We start from the raw sequence: 12,741 nt of genomic DNA, 5'->3' as shown, positions 1-12,741 counted from the left end.
GAACGCCCGATTTAATTCTTCTTTCACGATTCTAAGATCAATTTTGAATTTGGAATCGTGTAATAATAAGTATACCACAGAGTAAATATATGGTTCTTAATTTTTATTAGCAGCTTGGATGTAGAGATATAAAAATATGACAACACGATATAAATAATTTCAGAATTACATGCGGATAAAATTAATTAAAAACAAACTGGCTACATAGCAAATTAAAAAGATAGAAGTATATAATAAATATAACATAAAATAATAATTCACAGTTACAAACTAACATTTACATCTAGGTTTCTACGTACGAAGCTATTGTTATTCAAAACAGATCCAAACCATTATCTAACCAAAACAGAACACTAATAAAAGTCATCTGAATTAAAAGAAGCATGTTAATAGCGATATAATCCTTCGCGACAATTATTTGAATACCATATTGGTTCCAAGGCCGGCGAATAAAAGGGTCAAATTAAATTCGAAGAATCATTGTTATTGGTTAGTGCATGCGCCGAAATTTTTGTTTGGTCTGCCGTTTTGCGAGCGTATTCTTAATGTGTTAATGACGATCTAACTAATTAAGAGCACTGGGTAAGTATGTGTTAAATTCAATGTGTATAAAAAGTGGCTTTTATATAATACTAGCAAACCCGGCGAACTCCGTTTCGCCACCAGGTGGTTGTATGTGAAAAATGACTTTCCCGCTTTTCTGCAGAATTTTTTCCTGAATTTTCTTTGCCATAAACCTCACGGTGCCCGAGACCTTTCCAACGAATGCAAAACCGTGGAAATCGGTTCGTGCGTTCTGGAGTTATAGCGTCAGGAAGGAAAACCCGACTTATTTTTATATAGTAGATTGTCAGAAATGCATAGTAATTGGATATGTTTTAAATTGTTTCTATAATTGTTTTGAAGTTTTTTTTCATATTATGGTTCATACTTGTGCTGCAAAATCTGTCGATTCTGAACTGTTATTACTTATTTATTATTATTAGATATATCGTACTATAAAATCAATGGCGTGATTCAAATAATTTGCAAGATTTAAACCGTCAGTATTTAATCTTGTCTTGTCTCTATAGATAATAATCATTTAAAATACAGGATACTAACTTCAATGTTTTACAATTATTGCGCAGACCGACATCCTGGGTGATTTTCTCATAGAATAATATCGAAGTCTCTTTGCTTCCACTGATTTCGTAATTACCCTTGTGAATTACATTGCCCGTTTATTTAATTGTATGAATATTTCCATTACATAATTTGACCTTATTTGTTTGAAATTGATTTTTTTATTATATAAAAGCGTTTGCATACTGATAAGCGCTATTTCTCTTATTATAAGCGTGTTTAAATCTTGCATTATTGTATAAAAGTTCCGTTTCCCTGCCTTTTATAAATTGTCACTGGCAAATAGTTCTGACTTGTTGCCAAAAAAAAAAGAGTTTTTCAAATCGTTATTAGCATTTGACAGAATACAGATAGTAACACATTCTTTTGATTTTAATTCGCGGTTTATTTATTTAATGAGTAGCAACTATAAGTACAAGGTTTTTTCAAAATTTCGACATGAACAGTTTTAGATTATATAATATAAATCCTTGTAAAGCGGATATCCCGTCAGTTGGATTTTTTTACTATATAAGTGATTTGCATAGATAAAAAACAACAGCGCAAATTGTAATTAGTAATTTTTGTGTTTTTTTTTTTTTGTTTGACCTACAAATATTTTTGTGCCATATACATCATACCTTGAGAGCTTCCTTTAAGTAGCCTTTGAAAATTTTAATAACAGAGTAGTAATGTTATGGATATAAATATATGTCTCTCCAAGCGAAAAAAAACGTGCACCAAATTCAGTGGTATTTTTACGAGTTAAAAAAAGAAAACAATTTCATATATGTCTACTTAAGTAAAATCTTTTGTTTCTTATATCAAAATACGGGTTTTCACCATTATCTAAATATATATAACTCAGGGGTGACTGACTGACTGACATAGTTCAGTCAACGCACAGCCCAAACCACACAGCCCAAACCACACAGCCCAAACCACACAGCCCAAACCACTGGGAGGGGGGGTGGGCTGATATTTGGCATGCAGATAGATGACGTAGAATGAATAAAGATTTTGATAAATTCTACCCCCAAGGGAATTAAACAAGAGATAAAAGTTTTTACCATAAAAATTCATTAAGACCGCTCGGGCGAAGCTGCGGGCAGCGGCTAGTTATATCATATACTAACAATCGTTGCAGGGCAGGACCGCATTAAATCTCCATTCTAATCGATTATAGGTACAACTGGCCCAAAGCACTCACTTTGTCTTTGCTTAAGCTCGCATCCAGTAATATATTGTATGGTTGATTAGTTGTCCTTCCAAAGCTAGCCCTAGACTACTAGAATTGGCTAGACTACTTCATGTTAATATGACCCAGCTATTCTCCATACACTATATCTCCATACACATTCTTATCCTATATATCATCCCCTTCGAGCGCGTTTCTGAGAAAGACTATGCCTTTCTTGAGGATCCCATCTAATGACATGAAGGAATTTAAGCATAAAATAGTAGGTAATGTAATTAGTATGATAAGTTTTAAAGAATAGAATAAATTCGATAATAATGAGATTCGAAGACGCGTCAATCTTATCACAGACGCGTCAATTTTCTCTCCTAAAAATTTCCGATTAATAAAGCGTGTTAATGCTATAAAACTAAGAACGAAACGTCATATAAACACGTTTTCATTAATGATATATTAATTTAATCGATATTTCTATCATACAAATGGAAGAAAAGTATTAAAGCTATATTTGCTGCTATATTAGCTTGGATAACAAACTTTATGGCGGCCCACCTTACTCTTTTTGGATACTATCTTTACGGTACCTTACCAACGGTTCTGAGATAAATATTAAAGGAAAGTGTCGGTATATATATACTGCATTCTATATATTTCTGTGTATATTTTATATAACCCAATACTACGACTCGGAAATGACTTAAAAGCTATAAGACTAATTTTTCAATCTAATGTTTTCTAGATGACTCTATCTTAAAATATTTTACACGTAAGAATGGTCAAGGATATTAAACCAACTATTGAGCAATTGTATTTTAATATACGAGTAGAATAATTAGATCTGAATCCAATTATTTACACCCAACAATTCTATACTTTAAATCACCATTTGACGTGATCGTACGCCACTGAATGCGTTTTAACAACTTCCTTATACCAAGACAGAGAAACGATTAAAAAGCGTAATAATAAAGCGCTTATATTTGCAATTAGCGACTGCGAAATTATAACGTATCTGCCGCGGCGTTTGTTAAACTCATTGTCTTAATGTTGCACGCTCTGGTTAACCACTTTCACACTTGGCGATCATCTTGGTTAAGGTTACGGGTTAAAACTTTATCGGACGGTGGCCACTTTTACTTTTATGATACGTTACGTGTACGTGAAGGAATGAAATTTTAGTAGAAGGATGGCATCTTTGCTAATAAAGGATAATCGTGTAACGAGGTGTTATCATGGGCAAACGCGTGCAGATCTAGGTATAAAACGTAAACAGATTTTTAATGTCTACCCACATCATTGAACTGATTTTAGGAGAGCAAAAGAAATCTTGTATCTACTTTACTATGTTCAATTGTATTGATCAATTACTACTACTTAAAATTGAGTGCGATTTTTTTTTTGACATTTAAGCAAGGAATGAGTCTATTTCCTTCGTTTACCACCGTTGTCTGAGACACATTTGAATAAATCGAGAGATATGCTTTATATGTAAGTTCGATGGGTTGTTAAGTGTCACGTTCCAATTCCAGCCTGTTCGAGCAAGAGATCATGAGCTACGTGCCGGCATCTGGGTGCGGGGCGAGTGCGGCGCCCTCACCGGCCGCGTCTCCGGCCGCCGCCCGCAGCACGCGGGCCCCGGCGCCCCAAAGGAGGGACTTCGAGGCCAAATTGAGGGCTTTCTACCGAAAGCTCGAGAGCAAAGGATATGGACAGGGGCCGGGGAAATTGAAGTGAGTACAAGTTTAGAGTGATGGAAGATTCTGAAACAAATGATTCATTCATAATATCAGTTTAGATAAAAAAAAATCGAACAGTTTATTTCATTTTAACAATAGAAATGACCACATATTTAGCCTAATTGCAATTGTATGTATAACAGAAATTACATAAATGACCATTTTATTTTATAGTATTGAACCGGTTTTGGTAATAACATTTCAAAACATGATTCAATTATCCCATTTTTAAGACTTTACGTTTCTTCGAGAAACAAGAGTATTTCAGAAAACCTAACGACAATTAACACACTGGATTACTCAGTTCGTGTGAAAATGGCTCAACGTCTCCGTTATAATCATGAAGCTAACGCATAACCACAACCAACATTCCAGGCTGCACATTCGCCGCGAGCACCTCCTCGAAGACGCATTCCGACGCATCATGTCCTGCAGCAAGAAGGAGCTGCAGAAGGGCAAGCTGTGCGTAGTGTGGGATGGCGAAGAGGGCCTCGACTACGGCGGTCCGAGCCGGGAGTTCTTCTTCCTGTTATCGCGGGAACTCTTCAACCCCTACTATGGCCTGTTTGAGTACTCCGCGAACGACACGTATACCGTGCACGTGTCGCCGATGTCGGCGTTCGTGGATAACCATCATGAATGGTGAGTTGGGGTTTGAAAAATTTATACCATTCAAATGCATGAAAAAGTTCTCATAAAATAATATTTATGCATCTCGAAATTTAAAATTCAAGTTAAAGACTAAAAAGATTTCGTAACTGTAGAAACAATAAATACACTGGGAAAAAAAAAATGGTTTATTTCGACATTATACGAACGGCGTCAGATTAATTAAAGATTTAGAATTGTAGGAAAACATAATATGTATTTTTTTCTGAGTCTGTCTGATCACCGCCATCTGTTAAATTATAACTATTTTATTGTTGTGCAAAGTAACATAAAATTTTGTTAAATTTACAATTCATTGTTAAGGAATATGCAAAATTATTGACAAAAAAAATTAAAGCAAAAAGGATAATTGGATGTTTTGACTTCCTTTAATATTTAATACGAATTTATTATATAATTATTTATTTTTTAATTTTACTATTACTTATTCGGCATTCGTTTGAAGGTCGAAACTAGGTCAAATTGACCAGATTAATTTATTTACAATATTTCAACTATTTAACTATTAGAAACAAACAAATCAATTTACTAATACGCTAAAACTTATCTAAAGCTAAGTTACTTAACGCTAATTACTGTAAGGACACTCGCTGGAACAATTGCTTCAATTCTATTCAATAATGAATAATAAATATATAGTTATTGTGTTTATTTGCAAATTAGCTTTTGCTGTAGTCTGTTTTTATACGGAAGGAATTAGCTCTTACACAATGCTCCATTTTTCCGTTGTAGGTAATGGGTAGCTATTTCACGTTTGTTGAAAGAAATAGGATTGTTATCTGTATTGTTAATTAGATTTACTTACGATAAAACTTATATAAATTACATTTTCTGTACAAGTCATTAGTAATAGGTGTGTGAATTTTTTGTAACCAAAATTTTTCAATAGTTTTATCCCTTGTTTAATATTAATAACATACTAAATGTAGCCCACATCTTCGCTTGCATAATACCCTGATAAAGCACCTATTCGATATATTATGGTCCAAATTGATTTGCCTATCCGATCACAGTGAAGGATGTTTACATGAAACAAACTTTTATCCATACAAACTTATTAACTTTTATTTACGGTATACGGTGACACATTTTTTCAATCATGGGAGGTCAATGTACCGTACCATCGACGCCTAATAAATGATTAATTGTCATTTGTAATTCATTTACTTCCGTTCATTGTACTTTTGTTACTGATCCACTGTCAAACAAAGCCATTGCGACAGACGAACGAAATTATGAATCACTCTATGGTTTAATTGTGTCGAAAACTATGTATAAACATTGTACTTCGTTTTACCTGAACCATAAACAAATAATAAAGACTGGACAAATATAACGAATCATGTTATGTTCGTATTTTGAATTTAAATTGTTCGTATTTCGATTTTATAATGATTAAAAAAATGTAGATTATAAAATTGAATTGTCTTGTGCATGCTTTATTTTGGTGATTATATGGGTTATTTAATCTGTGAAAAAAATAAAAAAAATTAGAGAAAACAAAAATAAAAGGGAAGGGTGGACAGTGCAACCATTGAAACGATGTCAATTCTAAAATAGATAATAGAATAATATTTGGACGCCTTGTTGTTAAATAATAAATATGTAATAATTGGTATGTCTTTACGCTCTATATTTTTATTACAATTGTTGTTTTGTCTCTGACATACCTCTTGTCTTTATGGCCCTTTTCGTAGGAATAACGGTACAATAGTTTTAAGTCGTCAGTGGTCACTTAACTAATTGGGTGAAGGTGAAAGTACTCTATTGTTTGATTTGAAAAGGGAACGATACTAGTTGAAGATTATTTTTCACTTTTAAAATTATGTGCTTTAACTTTTTGGTGTTCTTTGAGAAATTATTTAGTAAAGTAATTAATCTTTTTAATATTTATTGCTTTAATGTAAATTATTGAAACTTTTTCGTTTGTCAAACAAGACCTATGTTTGTCTTTCTAACCCATATTTTTTGTTCCATTTATGTGATACATACGTGTTCTCTACATTCAACATAATATTGCTATATAAATACTAATGATCTGCCCCCGCTTCTTGCATGGTACAATTTTAATCGGTCCTGTAGTTCCTGAGATTAGCGCGTTCAAACAAACAAACAAAACATAAAACTTTTCAGCATGTTTAAAAGGTAAAGGTTCTCTACCGCAGATACAAAATCTAATCTACCGTGCAACAAGATTAATTTACTAGAGCCTCCTAAAAAACTTGAACTGTTCACGTCTCTTCTCATTCAAACAAACAAACACAATACAGTCATGCGACACCGGAACGCGTCGCCGGGCGGACCTCGAAAGTCCCAAAATGCTCGGGTTTCATGTATCGTGTTACGATTACAAACCTACGGCGCACTTACGTGATCGTAGTTTTTGTCGTCATCTGATTCTGTGGTACTGTGTAATTGTATACGCTATATGTGACTTGCGAGAAAATAAAGTATTGAGCGGCAAGGTGAAGCGACATTACTGCTCGTTATAGGGCCATTACTATATAAAAAGGACAGATTTCCTCAATCTATGATGTTAGGAATAAGTTTACTCGTTCGTTAGCTAATAATAAATTTAAATATTTATTTTATGTTATGAACGTGGATTTAGTATTGTGTATATTTTATCGATCTTTTTATAAATGAAGCCATTTCGTGGTGTAATTGTTTTAGTCAACCTATTATGTATTTATCTTTAGAATCGAACTGAATTCCAAATAAAAATACGTATTTAAAATATTAAATTTTATTAAGACGAAGCTGACATAAAAGAATACAATAATAACAAAGACAATCAAGTTATGTTCATTACTCACTATTTAGTCATGCAGTTCCATCCACAACTCATAACAGATAACAAATTTAAAGAACCGTCCAATAATGAACTTTATTTTTCTTTTTAGGTTCAGATTCTCCGGTCGCGTGCTAGGGCTGGCGCTAGTGCACGGCTATTTACTAGAGGCGTGGTTCACACGAGCGCTGTACCGCGCGCTGTTGCGCCTGCCGCCCGCGCTAGAAGACGTTGACGCGTTGGACGCGCAATTTGCCGCATCGCTGCGGTGGTTGCAGGTGCGTACGTCTTATTTAAACATATATTTTTTTGCGAAATGTACGGTCTATATCTCGAAATTGTAAAATGAATAGAAGAAAAATGCCAAAGCCTAAGTTGGATAATGGGATAAGTTAGGCGGGAAAACTAAACAAATTGATCATGAAACCCAACCCTATGTATATATGTTTTTGTCTATATCTGTTTTAGCAAGTTGTTAAATAAACGTGAATGAATGACTCATAGACAACGTATGTATAGGAACATTGCATTGGGCGTAACTGGACTTTAGGAGGGGGTTTAAAGGAGTTCAGAACGATTACATAAACAACACAGACGAAAAATAGTGTTTGTTATATGTGTATTTTTTCGAGTAGCTCCTTAATAATTCAGAGGTGTGGGTGTTTGGTTGCGCAGGCGGCGCGCTGCGTGTCGTCGCTGGAGCTGACGTTCGCGGTGTCGGAGCGCGGCGCGGACGGGCGCGTGGCGGAGCGCGAGCTGAAGCCGGGCGGGCGCGACGTGCCCGTCACCGAGCGCAACAAGAAGGAGTACCTCGAGCGGCTCGTGCGCTGGCGCGTGCACCGCGGCGTCGCGCCGCAGACCGAGTGGCTCGTGCGCGGCTTCCACGAGGTGAGCGCCGCGTCGCGTCACGTCGCGTCACGTCACGTCAATTACTAGACTTAATTTCTAACTGTAACTCACCTAACCCTATGGTCAGCAACACTTAGCAAGTGCGCACCATAGCAAATTAGGTATCATCACAACACCGATCATTTAGTAAATTCCATAAACCCTAAATCCAACCACACAACATGAACTTGAGAAAAGTTTGTCAAAACCTTACCTTCCTGTTCAATTTATCGCTTTATTGTAAATGTTTCTGTGTTATCCTATCCCTCATTCCTTTCCATAAACTTCAACAACTGCGTTTTTTCTCAGGATAGTCATTTACGCCCTTACGGCGTTCTGTTCCTATTTATAGAAAATAAAATTGGTGTTTCTTTTAATAGAATATATGTCTAAATAACAATCTTGTTCCAACCAAGTATCGTCTTTCACTAGATGAACTATTTTTATAGAAATAACCTCCTTAGAAGCATATGCTTTTGTTTCACACTAGATGGCGCTAAAACTAACAACCTTTTCAAATTGAATTAGAAATGGCGTCAACAAAAAAAAATACTTTATTTCCAGGTGGTAGATCCGAGGCTAGTAGCGGCGTTCGACGCTCGCGAACTTGAGCTGGTGATAGCCGGAGCGCCCGAACTGGACGTGGCGGACTGGCGCAGCAACACCGAGTACCGCGGCGGGTATCATGATGCGCATCCCGTTATAGTCTGGTTCTGGCAGGCTATCGATAGGTAATTGAGCTTTTGTTTATGGTCAGATTAGGTTTGTTTTTCTTTTTAGGCTACATAATAATAGCTTTTCAAGAACAAACTGTGTTTGTTTCACTGTGACAGAGGGTGTAGGTTTCATAAGCGAAAGGTTTGATTTCTAAAAGCTTATGTAAAAATATAACAATTATTATACCGTAGAACAACTTTATTTCACCGCCAATTTCTTTAATTGTGTAATGAATATATTTTTATTGCAAAAAGTTATAATTTCGTGAAAACGAGATGAAAATTGTGATTATTTATTCAAAAAGGGCTTATCTGTGTATAAAACGAATATTGAATTTTTAAGTTAGGAGATTCTTGGTTTTTCTAAGTAGGTACAATTTTTTTTAAAATAGTAATAAGATAAAAAACTATATTTTTATACTACTAAGTAAATAATGATCATATTAAATCCGCATTAGCTTTAGTATAATAAAATAAATAATGTTAAAACTTTTAAAATTAGAGCTTTATAATATATTGTTATAAACGTTTCAAGTTATATAGTGGGCAACAAATTAAAATGCGTGAATGAAACTGGTTCGTTAAAATATATGCTAATAAAATTAGACGTGTCGTGCAAGGTCAGTTATACAACTGGCCGGAAATATGAATAGGTAACGAAATCGAAACCAATTTTATAATGTAGCTATTTACTTTTAACAATTCATCTCTTATCCTTCATGATATCATTTAACAAAAGTTTACATCGGTCAGACACACTAATGCTCTTATAAATAACACTGTAAGTTATATATATTTTTACGTTTTAGTCATTTTATGTATGCCTCCACATGGTTGTACACACAACCTTTGCTTAGTTCATGTAGAAATTTATAAATAGAATTGTAGAATTGTACCCAACCGTGGAAATTTTTTGAACCAAAACATATTTCCGCAATACTTTGTCACACTAATCACCAAGGACTAAGGTTCATATGGTCAGTTACTACAAGCCAAATGTGGTTAACTACCGAGATAAGATATTGGCATAGAGCCGCACGATAACGCTATCGTAAACCAACATTAAATATATTCCTATTCCTAAAAAAAATATAATCTCAAGAATATAGAGAATACATAACAATAAATTTTTTAAATTTTACAACATATCGCCTAAGCCTTGTCTTTTACATGAAAACTAATTTGTTCATTTTATTTTCAGATTTACAAATGAGCAACGTCTGAGACTTGTACAATTTGTTACTGGAACATCGTCCATACCTTACGAAGGATTCTCAGCATTACGAGGTTCGACCGGACCGAGACGCTTTTGCATAGAGCGGTGGGGGAGAGTAGAGTCCCTGCCCAGAGCTCATACCTGCTTCAACAGACTAGACTTACCACCATATCCAACACCACAGTTGCTTCATGAAAAATTACTGTTAGCTGTAGAAGAAACCAATACTTTTGGCATTGAATAGACATCAAAACATCCGTGTTCCCAGCCTACTTTTGCTGGTAGTGTTTCAAAGTTAACAACCCAGCAGTTTTTATGGTTGATTGAAAAATAATTCTCAACTCTCTTTGTTATGACTGTGTAAATAACATTTAATTGATAGTATGGCCGAGACAAACAGTGATAGTGGTGATGTCTTTATTATATATTGTATGTAGATGTGCGAGGCATTTATCAAAACAAATGGCCACTTATCTGTCAAGGATTGTACTTTAATGCTTTATTTGTAAGTTAACTGTATTGTGGCTGTGAAACAGGCCCCCGAGCCATGTTTAGTTATTACGCTTTGTCACTAATTTATAATTTTATTAACCTTTTGATGGCCAATTAAATGTAATTTATATCAGCATTATTAAACATTACTCGCACCAAAATAATATGTACTTTAATTAGTATTAAGTTATGTTAATACAGAAAATAAGGGTTTGTAAAAGTATTGGCTAAAACAGAGAAGCTATTGAATCTATATCCTTATAACCTTTCATTACTTCCTAGTCAGCTCATTAAAAAAAAATTGCTTATAATAAATTGGCAACATAAAGTTTATTATTTCCCCCAATAGTTAGTCTATTTAAATTTAAGAAATGTAATTAATTGATGTGAAAATGTGGATGTTGTGATGTTTGCTAATATTGATGTTCCTTGGTTATATATAGAGAATGTATAGATATTCATAAACTGCTCAAGATTGCGCATATAGCATAGAACGCTGTTAACCATCGATAGAAATTTCTGAGCATCTAATTCCATTGTAAATACATTATTTATTGCGCTTATATTACACTCAAGTGTAAGATCGTGTTTATTTCTGTACGTAAATAATAGTTCTATTGTGTTGAATATTTAACTACCTTTGAGTATTGTTTTATTGTGTAAAAATTCTAAGTAATTTGTTTTTGTGTGAAAGTGATCAAATGTGTCAATATACTATATTAATTACAATATTTGTTTCATTTAATCCCATAATCTCGAGTTAACTGTGACATCAACAACATTTTTAAACAGTTAAAACCATAAAACTCTATGGGTTCGTATTTTAAACTTGATTAATACTACATATAGTCATATCCCTGATTCTTATTCCTTCATAAAAGAAATATACAGGGGGAGGAAAATTTATAAAAATTAATAGAATGGACTAACAGTTACTTACTAGTAATGAAAAAAGGAAAACTTCACACATACAAAATGTTTATTTTTCAAGAAGTTTGTGTAACAACAAAAATCAACCTTGTTATTTTACGACCTTATCTTTAAATTTTTAAGACTATTTACAGATTTAAGTTTGCATTTGTCAACACAAAGTCATGACACAAAATGCAATAAGGGTTATTTTCACAAATGCTTTATTCTAAATTGTGACGGAGTTCATTCAATATAGCGTGTCACAGTCTATGAGTTTAAAATCTTATTCATACAACTTATTAAATGTTAAAACCATAAGCTGATGTGATTACAATAAAAAGCTACTGTTATTTAACGTTTCATATGCATAAATGTAGCAATCTCTTAGTAAAGAAAAAAATAAAACATCCTCCCCCTCGTCGCTACCCGAGTGCGTGAAGTCAATTCCCATCACTATAAAAATTTATAAGTTAACCTTTGAATCTTTTCAAGGTTCATAGATTGTCAACGATTAAATCTGCTAAAATTCAATGCAATATAATACACACTCATGTAAATATTTTGTATATTTACTTCAAAAATAACGGTACATACAATATTTAATTTGTATCTCTATCATACTTCGAAAGGGGAGTAGTGTGAAGGCTCACTGTTAGTCTAGCTGAGAGAGGGGAAATCTTTGCTGTCATCCACCTTGGGAGGCGCGACCTGGGAGCGCGGCGCCGGCCGCTGCTCCTCCACGGGAGCCTCCTCGCGCGGCGGCCCGCGCCCGCCTCGCCCGCGCCCGCGGCCGCGGCCGCGCCCGCCCGTACCACCACGCCGGGCGCCGTCCGTGAACGTGAACTCAATGCCGAGCACGCGCTTCTGACGCCCCACGCGTTGCGGATAGTCAGAAATGTCGTACTCTTCATCGGTCTCGTCGTCGTCGCCGCCTTCCTTCTTCTTCTCCAGCAAAACTAGGTTCTTCCACTGGCTCAAGTCCTCGCCCTCACCGGCCTTGCGGAGATTGTATTGCGGTG

The 12,741-nt window shown here is 34.9% G+C and overlaps 2 protein-coding genes across 5 annotated transcripts in view; one reads left to right on the top strand and one right to left on the bottom strand.

Moving 5' to 3' along the window:
* LOC119834939 (E3 ubiquitin-protein ligase HECW2) overlaps positions 1 to 12,122 on the top strand; it is an 86,188-nt gene extending 74,066 nt beyond the window's left edge. For all 4 annotated transcript variants that reach the window (XM_038359491.1, XM_038359492.1, XM_038359493.1 and 1 more), the window contains 6 exons: positions 3,832 to 4,032; positions 4,414 to 4,680; positions 7,611 to 7,776; positions 8,174 to 8,386; positions 8,951 to 9,117; positions 10,304 to 12,122. In XM_038359491.1, the coding sequence (XP_038215419.1) occupies positions 3,832 to 4,032; positions 4,414 to 4,680; positions 7,611 to 7,776; positions 8,174 to 8,386; positions 8,951 to 9,117; positions 10,304 to 10,562 (1,273 nt within the window). In that variant the 3' untranslated portion in view covers positions 10,563 to 12,122. The remainder of the gene's footprint in view (positions 1 to 3,831; positions 4,033 to 4,413; positions 4,681 to 7,610; positions 7,777 to 8,173; positions 8,387 to 8,950; positions 9,118 to 10,303) is intronic.
* The window catches only part of LOC119834940 (plasminogen activator inhibitor 1 RNA-binding protein-like), a 2,942-nt gene continuing 1,975 nt past the window's right edge, over positions 11,775 to 12,741 (bottom strand). The window contains exon 2 of the mRNA XM_038359495.1: positions 11,775 to 12,741. This exon is cut by the window's right edge and continues 5 nt beyond it. Coding sequence (XP_038215423.1) covers positions 12,380 to 12,741 — 362 coding nt within the window. The 3' untranslated portion in view covers positions 11,775 to 12,379.

Source organism: Zerene cesonia, chromosome 20 (genome assembly GCF_012273895.1).
Source record: "Zerene cesonia ecotype Mississippi chromosome 20, Zerene_cesonia_1.1, whole genome shotgun sequence".
Lineage (NCBI taxonomy): Eukaryota > Metazoa > Arthropoda > Insecta > Lepidoptera > Pieridae > Zerene > Zerene cesonia.
This window is presented reverse-complemented; position numbering and strand designations above follow the sequence as displayed.